This window comes from Oncorhynchus mykiss, chromosome 7 (genome assembly GCF_013265735.2).
Source record: "Oncorhynchus mykiss isolate Arlee chromosome 7, USDA_OmykA_1.1, whole genome shotgun sequence".
Classification (NCBI taxonomy): domain Eukaryota; kingdom Metazoa; phylum Chordata; class Actinopteri; order Salmoniformes; family Salmonidae; genus Oncorhynchus; species Oncorhynchus mykiss.
The window spans coordinates 8,542,153-8,560,598 of record NC_048571.1 but is presented as its reverse complement, the minus strand read 5'-3'; the positions used below and the strand labels follow the sequence as shown (position 1 = coordinate 8,560,598).

At 40.5% G+C, this 18,446-nt stretch overlaps 1 protein-coding gene across 1 annotated transcript; it reads left to right on the top strand.

Annotated features, from left to right (window-relative positions):
* Window positions 1–175: 175 nt before the first annotated feature.
* On the top strand, window positions 176–16,874 carry LOC118965340 (gamma-crystallin S-1-like). Its single transcript, XM_036984402.1, has 4 exons — window positions 176–196; window positions 297–539; window positions 922–1,215; window positions 16,824–16,874. Exons 1-4 carry the CDS (start codon window positions 176–178, stop codon window positions 16,872–16,874), a joined length of 609 nt encoding a protein of 202 aa, XP_036840297.1.
* The last annotated feature ends 1,572 nt before the right edge of the window (window positions 16,875–18,446 follow it).

Sequence of the window (18,446 nt, the reverse complement as noted above, 5' to 3'; positions counted from 1 at the left end):
GTTGTGCCCTAGTTAATAGTGGTGCGCATTTGAATGACAATGATTCCACCGGCCATGCGTTTCCATGTCATACATATATATAACTCCCCCAGGGCAGAGTCCTTACATTACCGTATATGTCTAGAGGGATATTTTTTATTGTGTGTAGAATAGTATTAAAAAGAATAATCCAAACATGGACCGCATGCAGGGGAAGGTACTATAGGTGGCTGTGTGTGTGTGTGTGTGTGTGTGTGTTCCTTCCTCTTTTTTTTTTAAAGTAACCGTTTTTAAAAAGACAACAATCCTTTGTGCAGATCTTCTTCTATGAGGACCGGAACTTCCAGGGCCTCCACTATGAGTGCAGCGGCGACTGCCCCGAACTGAGCTCTCATTTCAGCCGCTGCAACTCCATCAGGGTGGAGAGTGGTGCCTGGGTGGTCTATGAGAGGCCCAACTACATGGGCTCTCAGTACATCCTGACCAGGGGAGAGTACCCCGACTACCAGCGCTGGATGGGCTACAACGACACTATCAGGTCCTGCCGGATTATCAGACATGTAAGTCAAGCCACTGTGAGGTGATTTGTGCGTGGTAGTGGTACATGTTGATTACTCATTCAGGGATCTACACAGACATGCATGCACACACGCATCCGTGCACGCATGCAAACCACACACACACACACACACACACACACACACACACACACACACACACACACACACACACACACACACACACACACACACACACACCAAATGTAATTATTATAGTGCATCCATTTTCATTCTAACACCACAGTGGTGTTTTGATCTGTTGTAAACCTGATGTTGGTGTCCCGTATGAGGACACTGATATCCCAGGTATAATGACACAGCTGATTGATCCCTGGGGATATTGTTCAGATGAAGTTTGGAACTGTGCTCCACTGTGTTGTAGACCACTGGCATGCACAGGATCCGCGTGTACGAGCGCCCTGACTTTGCCGGTCAGATGATTGAGTTCAGTGAGGACAGCCCCAACCTGTCTGAGCGTTTCCGCCACCCCGAGGTGCACTCTGCCAATGTGCTGGACGGCGCCTGGGTCTTCTACGAACATCCCAACTACAGGGGGCGCCAGCACCTGCTGGAGAGGGGCGAGTACAGACGCCACACAGAGTGGGGGGGCATGCAGGCCAACGTGGGCTCCCTCCGCCGCGTCCCAGGACTTTTAGACCATCCTTGTCATACAGATGTAGGATCTTAATTTGAGCCAGGTTGCTACAGCAGGAAAATGATCCTGCAGCAACAGGAAATGTTCATTATTATGTGGATTATAATTTTTGTAAGGGAAAATCAAGTGGAAATTACAAACTTCAGAAGCCTTTTTCAAAACTCAAATACACTACAGGTTTTTAATTTCCTGCAACAGGGTGATCAAATAAAGACATTGTTATGCTCAACAGCCAATCAGAAGGCATCTGACTTTTTACTTCCTCTCTTTTCCTCTCTACTTCCTTTTCTCTTGATATGTCTTGATTGCATGTGGGGCTCTGTAGGGCCATCAATGGCACCGGTCCATATAGATGGTACCATATAGCACACTGTAGATGGTACCATATAGCACACTGTAGATGGATGGTACCATATAACACACTGTAGATGGTACCATATAGCACACTGTAGATGGATGGTACCATATAACACACTGTAGATGGTACCATATAGCACACTGTAGATGGATGGTACAATATAACACACTGTAGATGGTACCATATAACACACTGTAGATGGATGGTACAATATAACACACTGTAGATGGTACCATATAACACACTGTAGATGGATGGTACCATATAGCACACTGTAGATGGATGGTACCATATAACACACTGTAGATGGTACCATATAACACACTGTAGATGGTACCATATAGCACACTGTAGATGGTACCATATAACACACTGTAGATGGATGGTACTATATAACACACTGTAGATGGATGGTACCATATAACACACTGTAGATGGATGGTACCATATATCACACTGTAGATGGTACCATATATCACACTGTGGATGGTACCATATAACACACTGTAGATGGATGGTACCATATAACACACTGTAGATGGTACCATATAACACACTGTAGATGGTACCATATAGCACACTGTAGATGGTACCATATAACACACTGTAGATGGATGGTACCATATAACACACTGTAGATGGTACCATATAACACACTGTAGATGGATGGTACCATATATCACACTGTAGATGGATGGTACAATATAACACACTGTAGATGGTACCATATAGCACACTGTAGATGGTACCATATAGCACACTGTAGATGGATGGTACAATATAACACACTGTAGATGGTACCATATAGCACACTGTAGATGGTACCATATAGCACACTGTAGATGGATGGTACAATATAACACACTGTAGATGGTACCATATAACACACTGTAGATGGTACCATATAACACACTGTAGATGGTACCATATAACACACTGTAGATGGTACCATATAGCACACTGTAGATGGATGGTACAATATAACACACTGTAGATGGTACCATATAACACACTGTAGATGGTACCATATATCACACTGTAGATGGTACCATATAACACACTGTGGATGGTACCATATAGCACACTGTAGATGGATGGTACCATATAACACACTGTAGATGATACCATATAACACACTGTAGATGGTACCATATAACACACTGTAGATGGATGGTACCATATAACACACTGTAGATGGGACCATATAGCACACTGTAGATGGTACCATATATCACACTGTAGATGGTACCATATAACACACTGTAGATGGATGGTACCATATAACACACTGTAGATGGGACCATACAACACACTGTAGATGGTACCATATAACACACTGTAGATGGGACCATACAACACACTGTGGATGGTACCATATAACACACTGTAGATGGGACCATATAACACACTGTAGATGGATGGTACCATATAGCACACTGTAGATGGTACCATATAGCACACTGTAGATGGTACCATATAACACACTGTAGATGGTACCATATAGCACACTGTAGATGGATGGTACCATATAGCACACTGTAGATGGATGATACAATATAACACACTGTAGATGGTACCATATAGCACACTGTAGATGGATGGTACCATATAACACACTGTAGATGGATGGTACCATATAACACACTGTAGATGGTACCATATAGCACACTGTAGATGGTACCATATAACACACTGTAGATGGTACCATATAACACACTGTAGATGGTACCATATAACACACTGTAGATGGTACCATATAACACACTGTAGATGGTACCATATAACACACTGTAGATGGTACCATATAACACACTGTAGATGGATGGTACCATATAACACACTGTAGATGGTACCATATAACACACTGTAGATGGTACCATATAACACACTGTAGATGGATGGTACCATATAGCACACTGTGGATGGTACCATATAACACACTGTAGATGGGACCATATAACACACTGTAGATGGATGGTACCATATAACACACTGTAGATGGTACCATATAGCACACTGTAGATGGATGGTACCATATAGCACACTGTAGATGGATGGTACCATATAGCACACTGTAGATGGATGGTACCATATAGCACACTGTAGATGGATGGTACCATATAGCACACTGTAGATGGATGGTACCATATAGCACACTGTAGATGGATGGTACCATATAACACACTGTAGATGGATGGTACAATATAACACACTGTAGATGGTACCATATAACACACTGTAGATGGGACCATATAGCACACTGTAGATGGATGGTACAATATAACACACTGTAGATGGTACCATATAACACACTGTAGATGGATGGTACCATATAGCACACTGTAGATGGATGGTACCATATAACACACTGTAGATGGATGGTACCATATAACACACTGTAGATGGATGGTACAATATAACACACTGTAGATGGTACCATATAGCACACTGTAGATGGATGGTACCATATAACACACTGTAGATGGATGGTACAATATAACACACTGTAGATGGTACCATATAACACACTGTAGATGGATGGTACAATATAACACACTGTAGATGGTACCATATAGCACACTGTAGATGGATGGTACCATATAACACACTGTAGATGGTACCATATAACACACTGTAGATGGTACCATATAACACACTGTAGATGGTACCATATATCACACTGTAGATGGATGGTACCATATAACACACTGTAGATGGTACCATATAACACACTGTAGATGGATGGTACCATATAACACACTGTAGATGGTACCATATAACACACTGTAGATGGATGGTACAATATAACACACTGTAGATGGTACCATATATCACACTGTAGATGGATGGTACCATATAACACACTGTAGATGGATGGTACCATATAACACACTGTAGATGGATGGTACAATATAACACACTGTAGATGGTACCATATAACACACTGTAGATGGTACCATATATCACACTGTAGATGGTACCATATATCACACTGTAGATGGATGGTACAATATAACACACTGTAGATGGTACCATATAACACACTGTAGATGGTACCATATAACACACTGTAGATGGATGGTACAATATAACACACTGTAGATGGTACCATATAACACACTGTAGATGGTACCATATAACACACTGTAGATGGTACCATATAACACACTGTAGATGGATGGTACCATATAACACACTGTAGATAGTACCATATAACACACTGTAGATGGATGGTACAATATAACACACTGTAGATGGTACCATATAACACACTGTAGATGGTACCATATATCACACTGTAGATGGTACCATACAACACACTGTAGATGGTACCATATAGCACACTGTAGATGGTACCATATAACACACTGTAGATGGTACCATATAGCACACTGTAGATGGATGGTACCATATAACACACTGTAGATGGTACCATATAACACACTGTAGATGGTACCATATATCACACTGTAGATGGTACCATACAACACACTGTAGATGGGACCATATATCACACTGTAGATGGTACCATACAACACACTGTAGATGGGACCATATATCACACTGTAGATGGTACCATATAACACACTGTAGATGGTACCATATAGCACACTGTAGATGGATGGTACCATATAACACACTGTAGATGGATGGTACCATATAGCACACTGTAGATGGATGGTACCATATAACACACTGTAGATGGTACCATATAACACAATGTAGATGGTACCATATAACACACTGTAGATGGCTGGTACCATATAACACACTGTAGATGGTACCATATAGCACACTGTAGATGGATGGTACCATATAACACACTGTAGATTGTACCATATAACACACTGTAGATGGTACCATATAACACACTGTAGATGGCTGGTACCATATAACACACTGTAGATGGTACCATATAACACACTGTAGATGGTACCATATAGCACACTGTAGATGGATGGTACCATATATCACACTGTAGATGATACCATATAACACACTGTAGATGGTACCATATAGCACACTGTAGATGGTACCATATAACACACTGTAGATGGTACCATATATCACACTGTAGATGGTACCATATAACACACTGTAGATGGTACCATATAGCACACTGTAGATGGTACCATATATCACACTGTAGATGGTACCATATATCACACTGTAGATGGTACCATATATCACACTGTAGATGGAAGGTACCATATAGCACACTGTAGATGGAAGGTACCATATAACACACTGTAGATGGTACCATATATCACACTGTAGATGGTACCATATATCACACTGTAGATGGTACCATATAACACACTGTAGATGGTACCATATAGCACACTGTAGATGGTACCATATATCACACTGTAGATGGTACCATATAACACACTGTAGATGGTACCATATAGCACACTGTAGATGGTACCATATAACACACTGTAGATGGTACCATATAACACACTGTAGATGGTACCATACAACACACTGTAGATGGTACCATATATCACACTGTAGATGGTACCATATAGCACACTGTAGATGGTACCATATAACACACTGTAGATGGTACCATATAGCACACTGTAGATGGTACCATATATCACACTGTAGATGGTACCATATATCACACTGTAGATGGTACCATATAGCACACTGTAGATGGTACCATATATCACACTGTAGATGGTACCATATATCACACTGTAGATGGTACCATATATCACACTGTAGATGGTACCATATATCACACTGTAGATGGTACCATACAACACACTGTAGATGGTACCATATAGCACACTGTAGATGGTACCATACAACACACTGTAGATGGTACCATATAACACACTGTAGATGGATGGTACCATATAACACACTGTAGATGGTACCATATAACACACTGTAGATGGTACCATATAGCACACTGTAGATGGTACCATATAACACACTGTAGATGGTACCATATAACACACTGTAGATGGTACCATATAACACACTGTAGATGGATGGTACCATATAACACACTGTAGATGGTACCATATAGCACACTGTAGATGGTACCATATAGCACACTGTAGATGGATGGTACCATATAACACACTGTAGATGGTATCATATAACACACTGTAGATGGTACCATATAGCACACTGTAGATGGTACCATATAACACACTGTAGATGGTACCATATAACACACTGTAGATGGTACCATATAACACACTGTAGATGGATGATACCATATAACACACTGTAGATGGATGGTACCATATAACACACTGTAGATGGTACCATATAGCACACTGTAGATGGTACCATATAACACACTGTAGATGGATGTTACCATATAACACACTGTAGATGGTACCATATAACACACTGTAGATGGATGGTACCATATAACACACTGTAGATGGTACCATATAGCACACTGTAGATGGTACCATATAACACACTGTAGATGGTACCATATAGCACACTGTAGATGGGACCATATAACACACTGTAGATGGTACCATATAACACACTGTAGATGGTACCATATAACACACTGTAGATGGTACCATATAACACACTGTAGATGGTACCATATAACACACTGTAGATGGTACCATATAGCACACTGTAGATGGTACCATATAACACACTGTAGATGGTACCATATAACACACTGTAGATGGATGGTACCATATAACACACTGTAGATGGATGGTACCATATAACACACTGTAGATGGTACCATATAACACACTGTAGATGGATGGTACCATATAACACACTGTAGATGGATGGTACCATATAACACACTGTAGATGGGACCATATAACACACTGTAGATGGATGGTACCATATAACACACTGTAGATGGTACCATATAACACACTGTAGATGGATGGTACCATATAACACACTGTAGATGGATGGTACCATATAACACACTGTAGATGGATGGTACCATATAACACACTGTAGATGGTACCATACAACACACTGTAGATGGTACCATACAACACACTGTAGATGGATGGTACCATATAGCACACTGTAGATGGTACCATACAACACACTGTAGATGGTACCATACAACACACTGTAGATGGTACCATACAACACACTGTAGATGGTACCATATAACACACTGTAGATGGATGGTACCATATAACACACTGTAGATGGATGGTACCATATAACACACTGTAGATGGATGGTACCATATAACACACTGTAGATGGTACCATACAACACACTGTAGATGGTACCATACAACACACTGTAGATGGATGGTACCATATAAAACACTGTAGATGGATGGTACCATATAACACACTGTAGATGGTACCATACAACACACTGTAGATGGTACCATACAACACACTGTAGATGGATGGTACCATATAACACACTGTAGATGGATGGTACCATACAACACACTGTAGATGGATGGTACCATATAACACACTGTAGATGGTACCATACAACACACTGTAGATGGATGGTACCATATAGCACACTGTAGATGGTACCATACAACACACTGTAGATGGTACCATACAACACACTGTAGATGGATGGTACCATATAGCACACTGTAGATGGTACCATACAACACACTGTAGATGGATGGTACCATATAACACACTGTAGATGGTACCATATAACACACTGTAGATGGATGGTACCATATATCACACTGTAGATGGTACCATATAACACACTGTAGATGGTACCATATAACACACTGTAGATGGATGGTACCATATATCACACTGTAGATGGGACCATACAACACACTGTAGATGGATGGTACCATATATCACACTGTAGATGGTACCATATAACACACTGTAGATGGTACCATATAACACACTGTAGATGGATGGTACCATATATCACACTGTAGATGGGACCATATAACACACTGTAGATGGATGGTACCATACAACACACTGTAGATGGTACCATATAACACACTGTAGATGGGACCATACAACACACTGTAGATGGATGGTACCATATAACACACTGTAGATGGTACCATATAACACACTGTAGATGGTACCATACAACACACTGTAGATGGTACCATACAACACACTGTAGATGGATGGTACCATATAACACACTGTAGATGGTACCATACAACACACTGTAGATGGATGGTACCATATAGCACACTGTAGATGGTACCATACAACACACTGTAGATGGATGGTACCATATAACACACTGTAGATGGTACCATACAACACACTGTAGATGGATGGTACCATATAACACACTGTAGATGGTACCATATAACACACTGTAGATGGTACCATATAGCACACTGTAGATGGTACCATATAACACACTGTAGATGGATGGTACCATATAACACACTGTAGATGGTACCATATAACACACTGTAGATGGTACCATTTAGCACACTGTAGATGGATGGTACCATATAACACACTGTAGATGGATGGTACCATATAACACACTGTAGATGGATGGTACCATATAACACACTGTAGATGGTACCATACAACACACTGTAGATGGTACCATACAACACACTGTAGATGGATGGTACCATATAGCACACTGTAGATGGTACCATACAACACACTGTAGATGGTACCATACAACACACTGTAGATGGTACCATACAACACACTGTAGATGGTACCATATAACACACTGTAGATGGATGGTACCATATAACACACTGTAGATGGATGGTACCATATAACACACTGTAGATGGATGGTACCATATAACACACTGTAGATGGTACCATACAACACACTGTAGATGGTACCATACAACACACTGTAGATGGATTGTACCATATAACACACTGTAGATGGATGGTACCATATAACACACTGTAGATGGTACCATACAACACACTGTAGATGGTACCATACAACACACTGTAGATGGATGGTACCATATAACACACTGTAGATGGATGGTACCATACAACACACTGTAGATGGATGGTACCATATAACACACTGTAGATGGTACCATATAACACACTGTAGATGGATGGTACCATATATCACACTGTAGATGGTACCATATAACACACTGGAGATGGTACCATATAACACACTGTAGATGGATGGTACCATATATCACACTGTAGATGGGACCATACAACACACTGTAGATGGATGGTACCATATATCACACTGTAGATGGTACCATATAACACACTGTAGATGGTACCATATAACACACTGTAGATGGATGGTACCATATATCACACTGTAGATGGGACCATATAACACACTGTAGATGGATGGTACCATACAACACACTGTAGATGGTACCATATAACACACTGTAGATGGGACCATACAACACACTGTAGATGGATGGTACCATATAACACACTGTAGATGGTACCATATAACACACTGTAGATGGTACCATACAACACACTGTAGATGGTACCATACAACACACTGTAGATGGATGTTACCATATAACACACTGTAGATGGTACCATACAACACACTGTAGATGGATGGTACCATATAGCACACTGTAGATGGTACCATACAACACACTGTAGATGGATGGTACCATATAACACACTGTAGATGGTACCATATAACACACTGTAGATGGTACCATATAGCACACTGTAGATGGTACCATATAACACACTGTAGATGGATGGTACCATATAACACACTGTAGATGGTACCATATAACACACTGTAGATGGTACCATATAGCACACTGTAGATGGTACCATATAACACACTGTAGATGGATGGTACCATATAACACACTGTAGATGGTACCATATAACACACTGTAGATGGTACCATATATCACACTGTAGATGGTACCATATAACACACTGTAGATGGTACCATATAACACACTGTAGATGGTACCATATATCACACTGTAGATGGTACCATATAACATACTGTAGATGGTACCATATAACACACTGTAGATGGTACCATATAACACACTGTAGATGGTACCATATATCACACTGTAGATGGTACCATATAACACACTGTAGATGGTACCATATAGCACACTGTAGATGGATGGTACCATATAACACACTGTAGATGGATGGTACCATATAGCACACTGTAGATGGATGGTACCATATAACACACTGTAGATGGGACCATATAGCACACTGTAGATGGATGGTACCATATAACACACTGTAGATGGATGGTACCATATAACACACTGTAGATGGGACCATATAGCACACTGTAGATGGATGGTACCATATAACACACTGTAGATGGATGGTACAATATAACACACTGTAGATGGTACCATATAGCACACTGTAGATGGATGGTACCATATAACACACTGTAGATGGTACCATATAACACACTGTAGATGGATGGTACAATATAACACACTGTAGATGGTACCATATAGCACACTGTAGATGGATGGTACCATATAACACACTGTAGATTGTACCATATAACACACTGTAGATGGTACCATATAACACACTGTAGATGGATGGTACCATATAACACACTGTAGATGGCTGGTACCATATAACACACTGTAGATGGTACCATATAGCACACTGTAGATGGTACCATATAACACACTGTAGATTGTACCATATAACACACTGTAGATGGTACCATATAACACACTGTAGATGGCTGGTACCATATAACACACTGTAGATGGTACCATATAACACACTGTAGATGGTACCATATAACACACTGTAGATGGTACCATATAGCACACTGTAGATGGATGGTACCATATATCACACTGTAGATGATACCATATAACACACTGTAGATGGTACCATATAGCACACTGTAGATGGTACCATATATCACACTGTAGATGGTACCATATAACACACTGTAGATGGTACCATATAGCACACTGTAGATGGTACCATATATCACACTGTAGATGGTACCATATAACACACTGTAGATGGTACCATATAGCACACTGTAGATGGATCGTACCATATAACACACTGTAGATGGAAGGTACCATATAACACACTGTAGATGGTACCATATATCACACTGTAGATGGTACCATATATCACACTGTAGATGGAAGGTACCATATATCACACTGTAGATGGAAGGTACCATATAACACACTGTAGATGGTACCATATAACACACTGTAGATGGTACCATATAACACACTGTAGATGGAAGGTACCATATAGCACACTGTAGATGGTACCATATAACACACTGTAGATGGTACCATATAACACACTGTAGATGGTACCATATAACACACTGTAGATGGTACCATATAACACACTGTAGATGGTACCATATAACGCACTGTAGATGGAAGGTACCATATAGCACACTGTAGATGGTACCATATAACACACTGTAGATGGTACCATATAGCACACTGTAGATGGTACCATATATCACACTGTAGATGGATGGTACAATATAACACACTGTAGATGGTACCATATATCACACTGTAGATGGATGGTACCATATATCACACTGTAGATGGATGGTACCATATAACACACTGTAGATGGTACCATATAACACACTGTAGATGGATGGTACCATATATCACACTGTAGATGGATGGTACAATATAACACACTGTAGATGGTACCATATAGCACACTGTAGATGGATGGTACCATATAACACACTGTAGATGGTACCATATATCACACTGTAGATGGTACCATACAACACACTGTAGATGATACCATATAACACACTGTAGATGGATGGTACCATATAACACACTGTAGATGGTACCATATAACACACTGTAGATGGTACCATATATCACACTGTAGATGGTACCATATAACACACTGTAGATGGTACCATATAACACACTGTAGATGGTACCATACAACACACTGTAGATGGTACCATATAGCACACTGTAGATGGTACCATATATCACACTGTAGATGGTACCATATAACACACTGTAGATGGTACCATATATCACACTGTAGATGGTACCATATATCACACTGTAGATGGTACCATACAACACACTGTAGATGGTACCATATATCACACTGTAGATGGATGGTACCATATATCACACTGTAGATGGTACCATACAACACACTGTAGATGGTACCATATATCACACTGTAGATGGATGGTACCATATAACACACTGTAGATGGATGGTACCATATAACACACTGTAGATGGATGGTACAATATAACACACTGTAGATGGTACCATATAGCACACTGTAGATGGATGGTACCATATAACACACTGTAGATGGTACCATATAGCACACTGTAGATGGTACCATATATCACACTGTAGATGGTACCATATAGCACACTGTAGATGGATGGTACCATATAACACACTGTAGATGGTACCATATAACACACTGTAGATGGTACCATATAGCACACTGTAGATGGTACCATATAGCACACTGTAGATACATTTTCCCCATTGTGTGACATCATCATAGCGCTTGAGGTAAGTTCCCACAGTAGAAGAGTGTTCCAGCAAGCCTTTTGGGGACACATTGCCCCTCCCATCGTATCTACTCAATAGAGTCTCAACACTTACAAATCCAGCATGAATTATAATTTCTGCATTGTTTAGACTAGAAGGAGTGCATCAAGACCATTGATTGGCATACCAAATGAGCTGACCCCCCCCCCCCCCCCCCCCCAAAAAAAAAACAACTTCAATAGAATATAAATTAAATAAATTGATCAGGACCTCATTAGAAAATAACAATGTCGAATAATACATTGTTGGGGAAAAAATGATAAAGTCAAATACAAACACGGTATTTGCAAACTGGTCTCAGAGCATTTTATATTATGCTGTACGTAAATCTGAGACACTCCAGTTAGTGTGATATGTTAGGTTTCGTATGGTATGTATTCATTTGTGGATGGCCATCAGTCATTTCGTATGATATGTTACATATTACAATTTGTATTATATGCAACAAATTTGCTAAACATACAATAGGTTACAAATTTGCAAAATGTACATATATGTTGTGAAATTTCAAAGCGTATTATATTAACAAATTCTAGTTAAGTAGCTAGGTGGCTAATATTAGCTACGCTAGGTGTTAGGGATAAGGATAAGAGTTAGGTTAAATTTATTTATTTAACTGGGCAAGTCAGTTAAGAACAAATTCTTATTTTCAATGACAGCTAGGAACAGTGGGTTAACTGCCTTGTTCAGGGGCAGAATGACAGATTTTTACCTTGTCAGCTCAGAGATTCGATCTTGCAGCCTTTCGGTTACTAGTCCAATGCTCTAACCACTAGTCTACCTGCCGCCCCAGGTTAGGGTTAGGTTTAGGGTTAGGGGAAGGGTTAGGGTTAGGGTTAGGGGAAGGTTAGGGTTAGGGGAAGGGTTAGCTAAAAGTATTAAGGTAAGGTTCCAATGTAGTTGCAATGCGAGTTATACGCCGATCCAACCACTCTACTTTTGTTTTTGCCTTAACTAACCATGTCTTAAGTCACCATACCAAACTTAACATATCATTCATTATAGTGTCCTGGATTTGCATTTACTATCTTACATCTAGTCTATGAGACCAGGCTGGTATTTGGTGAGATGTTTTTGAGAACAACCAGACTGTGTAATACAGTAAGTGTGTAGTCATGGTGACATCCCTCGGTCATATGAGGTCAACTGAATCTTGTGTACAGTGTTTGTGTCCTGATGTGCCCTCGTGTGACCACACGCGACCAATTGAAATTTGACCCTGCCGCTGTTCGCCCACCAGCCAACTCTTACGAGGAACATTCAGGAAGAGATACAACAATAATACTGTTTCACTCTTTTGTATTTTGTCATGAAGCCACCCGATGATTCCTAACATCAATACACAGAGGTTATTTGGATTGGGAGGCAGGGGGGAGCTGGGGAGTCTGTTTGGGGTGGGGTAAGAGGTGGGTGCAGGTGGTGGTCAATGGGCATGTGGGCTAAAAAGTCTGAACAATGGGTCAGTAAACCCCAGTGATGATTCAGGGGGATTTGCCAATAAGGATCCACAGCAATGTCAGTGGAGGGTATTGTGCTGAGGTGGCAGCCTGATGAGCCTGTGCCAGCAGCCTGGTCTCATAGACTAGACGTAACGTAGTAAATGTAAATCTGGAACGTTAGTATGATATGTTACGTTTGGTATGGTTACATAATACAGATGGTTACTTAATTTACTGCCGTGGGCGACATCTGGGTCACACAGAGTGTTTCTTGGTCGTCTTAAACAAATCTACTTTGAAGCAAAAGTATCCACTTCACACACTTCACACACATGGTTATGGGCTTTAAAAAAGAAGACACCTGTACCATGTCACATATAGAGTTGAAATGTATTACATTTTGAGTTTGAGTTCCAATATTACACTTTATATACACCACAGAAGAATGAAATAATAATAATAATGTTTGACATAGAAACATAGAAACACAGGATCTTTGTCTGTTCATTAATTATGAAAAATGTTAATAACATTCCACCCCTGAGACAACTGGGTCATTTGACTGCAGGAAAGGGCTACGGCAAAAACGAAAGTAGCATGCGTGCGTGGTTGGTTGGGGTGTACAGATGGGCGTATAACATGAACATCTAGCAACCCAAAGGTTGCGAGTTCAAATCTCCTCATGGATAGCTAACCCAAACTTAAACCTAGCATTAACCCTTAACCCTAACCTAGCTAATGTTAGCCACCTTACTAGAATTCGTAACATATTATACATTTAGCAAATTTGTAACATATTGTACATTTTGAGAATTCGTAACATATTCTACGTTCTGCACATTTGTAACATCTAATACGAATTGTAATTCATAACGCATCATACGAAATGAATGATGGACATCCATAAATGAATACATACCATACAAAACGTAACATATCATACTAAATGGAGCGTCTCGGATTTACATGCAGAATAACACAAAATGCTCTGAGACCAGGTTGGTGCCAGGGATGGCTGAAATCACACAGTGTTTTATACACAGAGGTGGCTGACAATGCAAAAACCAGGCATGGGTCTGGTGGGCCTGAGCCTGCACAGCCCAATGTATTGTACCACATGCCAGCTCTGACACTACTACCACTACCCAGCCTGCATAGGGCCTGCTACCCAGCATGCAATGCACAGTACCGTATCCAGCATCATAATATGACAGGAATGGTAAAATGGATTCCTGCAAGTAGCTACTTTATAGAAGTGTTTTTAGACATCTATAAATAGTGTATGAAAGCATTGATTCTCACCCCATCTTCTAGTCCACACCAACAAATCAATGGCGAGTCACTGTTATTTAGGGGACCTGTAACTCATGGATAGATGATTGTCTGTGATGTGTAAGTGTTGATCATGTCTGGGATTCTCTGCGTTGTTTCATTTCCCTGCGTGCACCATAAATGCATTTGTAGCTATGTATTTGTTTTCTGTAGTCGTTGTGTATTCAGAGTGACAATAACAACAATGCAGTTTCATGAAAGGATTCCCTACATCTTACTTCAGTCAAATTTACCTGTATTATAAACCTATAGGTGTTCATCTCATTGTTTTCCTGTAAGTGCATCCTCTCACTCAATCCCTTTAAATCTCTTTCATAAATCTCTTTGTATACTTGTACAGTATGGGTACCCTCCAGCAGAGGGAATCATTCTCAAGTGTCATAGGGTCGGATTCATGCAAACCTGCCATAGCAAAGTCTTTGCAATGTCTTTGCACATAACTAACACCTTGTGCCGTGCTAAAAGCATTCATCTGTGAGGGAATATCCTTGCTATTTTTACTCTACCCAAAACCATTCAATTGTATCTAACTTGATGGAAAAGGTATATGCAACAGAAATGGACAAATACCAATATTTATGAAATCAAAAAAGGAGGTACTTGTATTATTATTATTATTATTATTATTATTATTATTATTGTTGAAATCAAATGTGCTGAATTGACCATTAGATCTGATAAGGGCTGCAGTTACCAACATCGGCCAACAGAGGGGAGTGTCACTTTCATGTCTGTCTAGTAGTCAGACATGGGACCACGGTGTGGGTGTTACATTTGGCAGCTGCAGAGAGAGGATAAAAGAGTTAGTGCCACCATGAATCCTCTCTGTGAGTCACAAAATGTTGCCCTATTCCATATATAGTGCACTACTTTTGACCAGAGCTCTATGGGCCCTGGTTAAAAGTAGTGCATCACAGAGGAAAAGGGGTGGCATTTGGGAAGCACACTCTCTGTTCTTTGCTGTCTCCTCTCAGATTAAAGGCCCTTTGAGTCTTGCTCTGAAGTACCTGTACCTGGCCCTGTGAACCCACTGCAGCACAGCTTCAAAGGCATATTCATCACTCTTTTCTAGCTACACTGAGTGTACAACATTAGGAACACCTTCCTAATATTGAGTTGCACCCCCTTTTGCCCTCAGAAGGAGCCTCAATTCATCAGGGCATGGAGTCTACAATGTGTCAAAAGCATTCCACAGTGATGCTGGCCCAAGTTAAATCCAACACTTCCCACAGTTGTGCCAAGTTGGCTGGATGTCCTTTGGGTGGTGGACCATTCTTGATACACACGGGAAACAGTTGAGCGTGAAAAACCCAGCAGCGTTGCAATTCTTGACACATTCAAACCGGAGAGCCTTGCACCTACTATTGTACCCCGTTCAAAGGCACTTAAATCCTCTGTCATACACATCTCAATTGTCTTTAACCTGTCTCCTCCACTTCATCTACACTGATAGAGATTTAACAGGTGACATCAAAAGGAGCATAGCTTTCACCTGGATTCACCTGATCAGTCTATGTCATGGAAAGACCAGGTTTTCCTAATGTTTTGTACACTTAGTGTATGTGGGTTCTATGCCGAATTCTCTAAACCAATATGTAAAGTCTCAATACCATTTCAGGCACAATATCTGGTACAAAATGTAGAGGGAATGGTACGATGTTAGGGTAAAATCATTAGGACACATGGAGGTTTACAATGCTGTAATGACCTACAGTGGGGCAAAAAAGTATTTAGTCAGCCACCAATTGTGCAAGTTCTCCCACTTAAAAAGATGAGAGAGGCCTGTAATTTTCATCATAGCTACACTTCAACTATGACAGACAAAATGAGAAAATTACATCACATTGTAGGATTTTTAATGAATTTGCAAATTATGGTGGAAATAAGTATTTGGTCAATAACAAAAGTGTATCTCAATACTTTGTTATATACCCTTTGTTGGCAATGACAGAGGTCAAACGTTTTCTGTAAGTCTTCACAAGGTTTTCACACACTGTTGCTGGTATTTTGGCCCATTCCTCCATGCAGATCTCCTCTAGAGCAGTGATGTTTTGGGGCTGTTGCTGGGCAACACAGACTTTCAACTCCCTCCAAAGATGTTCTATGGGGTTGAGATCTGGAGACTGGCTAGGCCAGTCCAGGACCTTGAAATGCTTCTTACGAAGCCACTCCTTCGTTGCCCAGGCGGTGTGTTTGGTGTCATTGTCATGCTGAAAGACCCAGCCACGTTTCATCTTCAATGCCCTTGCTGATGGAAGGAGGTTTTCACTCAAAATCTCACGATACATGGCCCCATTCATTCTTTCCTTTACACGGATCAGTCGTCCTGGTCCCTTTGCAGAAAAACAGCCCCAAAGCATGATGTTTCCACCCCCATGCTTCACAGTAGGTATGGTGTTCTTTGGATGTAACTCGGCATTCTTTGTCCTCCAAACACAACGAGTTGAGTTTTTACCAAAAAGTTATATTTTGGTTTCATCTGACCATATGACATTCTCCCAATCTTCTTCTGGATCATCCAAATGCTCTCTAATAAACTTCAGACGGGCCTGGACATGTACTGGCTTAAGCAGGGGGACACGTCTGGCACTGCAGGA

What these genes read in the sequence shown, in the direction of transcription:
- LOC118965340 (XM_036984402.1), top strand. Translation starts at nt 176, where the DNA reads ATGGACCGCATGCAGGGGAAG. An exon ending in TGGACCGCATGCAGGGGAAG is followed by an intron (nt 197 to 296) that starts GTACTATAGGTG and finishes TCCTTTGTGCAG; the next exon opens with ATCTTCTTCTATGAGGACCG. An exon ending in CCTGCCGGATTATCAGACAT is followed by an intron (nt 540 to 921) that starts GTAAGTCAAGCC and finishes ACTGTGTTGTAG; the next exon opens with ACCACTGGCATGCACAGGAT.